Here is a 6,000-nt window from a genome sequence, read left to right on the forward strand (position 1 = left end):
CAAATTTGGATTCGTCACCCCGTAAGTCCCACTGCCACTGATTTTCAGTGCAGTTCTTGTGTAATTTGGCATACCTCAGCTTTCTCTCCCTCTTTCCCCTCCTAAAGAATTACTTCTTCACAGTCACCCTTCCACCGACACCATTTCCGATAAAGCTTATCAAGATTATCAAACCCCAAAATTACTCAGTGCTTAGTGTGGTTAAGAGACGTAATGAAGTGAAAGTTTATGTTTAAGCAGCTAGAAATGAAAGATATCTCACAGTTTGCAGGAAATATGATTTGAATGATCACCTGCCAGTGAAAAGTGCAAATCAGCGAGTCATGACTGTTATGTTTACAAAGCAACAACAACTGACCTAGTACTCATAGAACTCCTCCTGGTGTGCTTGATGGCTGTTAGATTAACTGTCAGGCTAACAAACCATCAGTGCAGATTAGGCGTGGATCAATTAGCCCCTAATAAGCATGGTGAGCCTGGGTGTACATTAGTGTGTGCGTGCGTGCACATCTCCACACTAGAGATCAGCTTGCAGGCTGGAGGAGGGGCTAAACGTTAAACACCCCGGCACACTGATCTACTTTCAATCTGCCCATTTAAGTGTGTGTACATGCACTCCCACAAGTGTGCATGCATGTGTGTGTGTGTTTGAGATGACAGGATCAATCACTTCCACTTCACTGAGTTGTCCTTGCACTCTCCCTGCCTGTGTGTTACTCTGTAATTTGGCCTACTATCCTCTCAACTTCTTTCCTGAGGCATTCACTGACCTCAAGTTCATTCTGTTAATATTCACCTGTGCCACTGGGTCAAAGAGCTACCAAAGCATAAAGGCATGGACAGCGCACACAAAAAACATTCAACGCTAGCATCATCTTTCTAAACTGCTACGAGGAAATGCCTTCTTCAGTGCAAACTGTAGCAAACCATCCAAAATACCAATTACTGACTTACTTTCCACAGCTGGCAATATGAAAGTGTGTGTTATTACAGGTCACATGATTCCTCTGTAATGTTCTGCAGCTGCTTAACTGTGGCTGCGAGCTGACTTTGCGATTCCACCATAACGCAAACAGATGAACACAAATGCAGAACCTCAGGATAAGAGCTCCTATTTCAGCTATCCAGGAAAAAAAACGCAAACGGTTTTCTTCACAAAGCCACAGAGTCAGCATCCCCACTACAGTCAAAGTCATCACAGACCAGTGAGTGAGTGAGACATGGTGTGAGAGGAGAGCTTTTTTCTTTTTTTTTGTGACCAGCTTCAAAAGCTGAATGCAAATGAACCCGAGCCAAATCACATCAGAAAGAAAAACACTGCACAGAAGAATCTCTCTCTATTGTGTGTGTGTGTGTGTGTGTGTGTGTGTGTGTGTGTGTGTGTGTGTGTGTGTGTGTGTGTGTGTGTGTGTGTGTGTGTGTGAGAAATGTCGTGGTGCGGTGACGAACACCGTGTGCTGAAAGACACTGTGTAAGACCTTGTTTGTTATGTGTGCGCCCGAGTGTTTATGTGCTTCTCAGCTGGATGAGTAGATGCATGAAAGCCTTTGAGACAGATATACTGAGCCAATCTAAAGACGGGCTTCAGTGAAAGAGTGAAAGAAAGAAAGAGAGCATTCTTCCACAACAGACTCCAGCCCTCCCCTTCACCCTCCCCCCAGTCCAACTCACCCTCCTTCTCCTTGTCCTTCTCAACCTCTATCTCTCCCTCCTCTGCGTCTAGCCAGAATTAACGATTTCACCCTGAATGGAACCCCTACATTCACTCACTCACACACACACTTGCGAAATAACACACACGAAACCCCCCCAAGGGAGCTGTGTGACCTCATCTCAACGAGCAAGCTCTAAATGCGCTGACACAGAAAGCGAACATACTGTACGTGACATATATGTATGTATGTGTGTGTGTGTGTGTGTGTGTGTGTATATATATATATATATATATATATAAATACAGTGCACGCAACGTCTACAGCTGTACAAACAAACGTATGGTCGTAGCACAAAATCCTCACTGACATAGAAACCGCCTCGTTTGCTAAAATATGTCAGGATGTAATTAGTCTAAAAGGGGGGTCCTTAAAATTCCAGTGGGCAAACACATTGGCACACACATCTACAAAGGCCCTTAGTTAAACACTGAATAGCTCGCAGGAAGTGGCTATTTGGCAATTTGGAAGCACCTCCCATGGCTCATGGAGCCTTCTCTCTCTCCTCTCGGCTCCAATCAGTCCCTTTTTTATGTTTCTCACTCCTCTTCCTCCTCCTCCTCCTCTCTCCCTTCTTCTCTCTACGGTTCTCATCTCCCTCCCCTTGTTCGTGGCTGTGGGTGCCTTCCCACGCTCAGCGCATGAACTTGTACGCCCTCCCTTCTCTCCCCGTAGTGTCAGCAAATGCATTGAGGGATGACTGCGGTGCATGAAATGTGAGATCCTGAGTGATGTGCCTTTGCTTTATATGGCCTAGCGAGGCTGGGTTTACTGCTGCAGAGACCTGGGAGTCACCTTGTTTGAGGATTCTAATGAAATGCAGCAAAACTGGGGCTAATCCCCCCCCCCCTTTCAAGATGAAGCTGCTTTCCAATGCACCGTTCCTGACTCAGTCAGTGTTTAATCCAAGAATGATATCAATTAGTTTTATGCTTTCAAAGAAATCTAATTTGGGATTTTTCCTCATTAGTTTTTTCCAAGTATCAGGTTCATTTTAATCCAATAAAATGCTGAAAATTTGTGGAAAAACGGACCATCGGAGAGCACAAAGTGCTGACTGCATATTTTGTCCAACCAACCCTCGCAAATCAGCAGATATTACACTGATAATGATATACAAGTAGGACAATCACATTGGGATTTCTGCCAGTGATAAATGACTTTACATATTAATAGGTTTTCAAAATTGTCTGTGATTTATTTGTGGCCATTGGTTCCTACACTTCTAATGGTGTCTAGAGAGCCAAGAAATCAATTCCTACTCACTACCTCATATTACAGATTGCATATATGTATGAGCTGCAAGCAGTTCATCAAGAGTGATGATACTTTCACAAACCACCACATTTTATCATTGAAAGGTAAAAAAAAAAAACCAATCTGTCCACAGATGATTACACAGACTTAATATGGATTCATGGCCTGTGCTGGTGTCCAACTGGTACCTTTTTTGCTAAACAGAGTGAAGAATTATGGGAATTTAACCAACGTCGATCATGCTATTCATAGGTTGACTGCTAATTGGCTGACTAGTTGGCTTGGAGATTGAGGGGAACAACAGCAGAGTTCTCGATGAACAAGAAGAAGGGCAAAAAAATGTAAATATAAAAAAATAAAAATCACAAGACCTCAGACAATGGCTTTTTTCATTGTTTTTTCCTGTTTGATCATGACAGGGGTCAAAGCACAAACAATGGGACAAACAGCCCACATTACTGACTGCTCCATGTGTTTTTGGCACTGCCATCAGGTGACAGTACAGTTTCAGCACGTAGACAGTGTCCTGCACAGCTCTGTGTAGCTGCTCCAGCCTACCAACACTGCATCATGCCACGCGCTTTACAAGGTGAAAAAAACACCAGGAGCACTGTTAACAAAGGTTTATAGTTTCAGAGTGTAAAACAGTGTTTACTTACTTCGTTTGATTTTATTTTTTGAAATTATAAGTACCTTCGGTGCTTAGTACTACGCTGTGTTATGTTGGATATTTTATGTGTCAGAATAGGAGTTCTACAGCAAACTAAATTTAATTTGCAAAAAAATAAGTCTTAACTGATTACTAAATTCATTGATTTACAGGTTCTCCACGGTCTGGGACTTACAGTGCAATTCAAATATCCGGATATCTGTTGCAAGACTTCAGTTCAATGAACCAGTCACTGTTTACAAATGTAAATACGTCTTTAAAAAGGCTAATAGAGGCTAAACCACTGTCAGACAAGCACGAGTGGGTTTGAGATTGCATTTCTATTCCCTTATTTACTCTCTACGTGGACTACAAACGTATTTGGCAGAAAATAAATGGAAGACAGAAAGATTCCTTTACCTTCTCGCTTTACTACAGAGTCAGGCTATTCATATGCAGTATCTATTTATATAGATTCATCTGTCTATGACTGTGGAACAAGAATAGGCTCACAGATTTTATTCTCTCTTTTTTTCTCTCTCACACACACACATTCACACAGCGCACTGATCGATGCAGGGAGAGACCCCACAACTCTGGCTGCAGGACGGCTTCAGTCACCACTTGGCCACTCTGCTGTGAAATTACAGTGTGGGCATGTGGCAGGAGGTACGATGATGAGGCAATGCTGCACGATGAAGGAGATGATGAATTTCTGAGTGGGAGGTAATTATTCTCCCGCACTTGTCTTACCTTCTGGTACTCAGAGTCCTCTGGCCTGAAGTCGCTGCTCACTGTCTGAAACTCGATGTTGAAATGAGGCAACCGGTGGAGCAGATTCACCCACCAAGGCGGAGAATAATTCACCACGGCCGCCATCCTGATGCAGCTGCCTGCCGGCTCTCACTTCACTCTTTAGCCCGATTCCTCACAGGGACACTGTAAAAGAAACAGCCAATCACTGCATCTGAGGAGGACACGAAGCAACTTTTAATGTCACCAAACGCATTAGATGAAGAGTAAGACGCAGCATTCGCATGTTATCATAAGGCTAATGTGATGACCTAACAGTAATCAATACCCACTAACAGGGCGGGTCAAAAATGCCAATATAATGGATACCCTCTTTATTCATTAGTTATGCATATATTTTCACAATTTATTAATTTCAATAAGAGTATAGCTGCTGAATCTTTCGTGATCATTTCCCATTGGACCAATATAAAACACCCCTGCTGTAAAACACAGGGGTTACAGGTTTCTGTGTGTTTTGTTACAAAGGCAAAAAGACTGCAATATGACATATGACTTTACTATTTGGGAGGTTGCCTTCCTTTACAGTGATGTATGTTTGGCTTATTGCCAGTATCACAATGCATTATAATAACTATATTATACTATATAACAACCGCACAACAATTATCACCGATAACCTATTAAATGTAATTAAAGCCCGACAAGACATTCAGTAAGTGTACATTTCGCCCAAACGTTAAACCTGTACATGAATTATGGCATGACAAGAGCATCCATGACAGCGTCACCCAATTTACGCCCATACTGCAAAAACACAGGCTTCGTGAAATAAATGTGTCTTGAACGGGAGGGGGGGATGGCCGTTGTACTGAATTTACTGTATGGGTACATGTAGGTCAGCCCCTTCGCGGGTACCCTTACACATTCAGCATTCAAGCCTTATTTATCTATCGCAGCGCTCAATAAAATGTTAGCAAACCCAGATTAGCTAGCTCTATCCCGCTTTGTCCATTAAATCTACCGCAGTACCACAGAGTCGTCAAGGCAACGAGAAGGGAGAAAAGGAAGAATTCATTTTGAGGTCTGCGTGCCTGTGGACATCCAAGTCCGTGTGCTGGGGTGGGTAGGAACCGTGTTATGACCTACCTAGTGAAGCCCAAGCGGATGCAGACCCTCGTTTGGTATAGTCTTGGAGGTCCAGACCGGCGTATACTTCACCTATTGTCTTCCCGAATCCGGCGGTAGATTTGAGCACGACAGCCGTGCGCTGTTGCTGCATCAACGCGGCCGGACCGAGCTAGCTGCAACGAGCGAGTCGCTTGTAGTCCCATCCACATTGAAAAGAACGGAATAACGGTCACCGACCCGGTCCGCTCACATTTCACCGAGACGTCCTCCCGTTTCGACTGCCTTCACCCTCCGCAAAAGCGTCACGGCAGATTAGGGGTTAAATTATCTGACCAGCAAACCACTATCTATTTTTTTTAATAATAATACAGTTGCTGTCCTCCCCTGCTCACGGTTCGTGCTCGTCGGCGGTCTTCCCACAGTGACCGCCGGTTCAGCGTTGTGGCTCTTCAATTGGATGGTATTGTTGGAGCGTGAAGCAAACACGGTGCTTTAAAA

The 6,000-nt window shown here is 43.7% G+C and overlaps 1 protein-coding gene across 1 annotated transcript in view; it reads right to left on the bottom strand.

Annotated features, from left to right (window-relative positions):
* Positions 1-6,000, bottom strand: part of LOC146630237 (protein tweety homolog 3-like) — a 28,447-nt gene extending 22,447 nt beyond the window's left edge. Inside the window, exons 1-2 of the mRNA XM_085356813.1 lie at positions 5,521-6,000; positions 4,372-4,557 (exon numbers count right to left, since the gene is read on the bottom strand). Of these exons, the coding sequence (XP_085212939.1) occupies positions 4,372-4,497 (126 nt within the window). The 5' untranslated portion in view covers positions 4,498-4,557; positions 5,521-6,000. The remainder of the gene's footprint in view (positions 1-4,371; positions 4,558-5,520) is intronic.

The sequence above is a fragment of the Diplotaxodon limnothrissa genome, linkage group LG6 (genome assembly GCF_057381915.1).
Source record: "Diplotaxodon limnothrissa isolate DT_005_m linkage group LG6, D_limnothrissa_male_GT1.1, whole genome shotgun sequence".
Taxonomy (NCBI): domain Eukaryota; kingdom Metazoa; phylum Chordata; class Actinopteri; order Cichliformes; family Cichlidae; genus Diplotaxodon; species Diplotaxodon limnothrissa.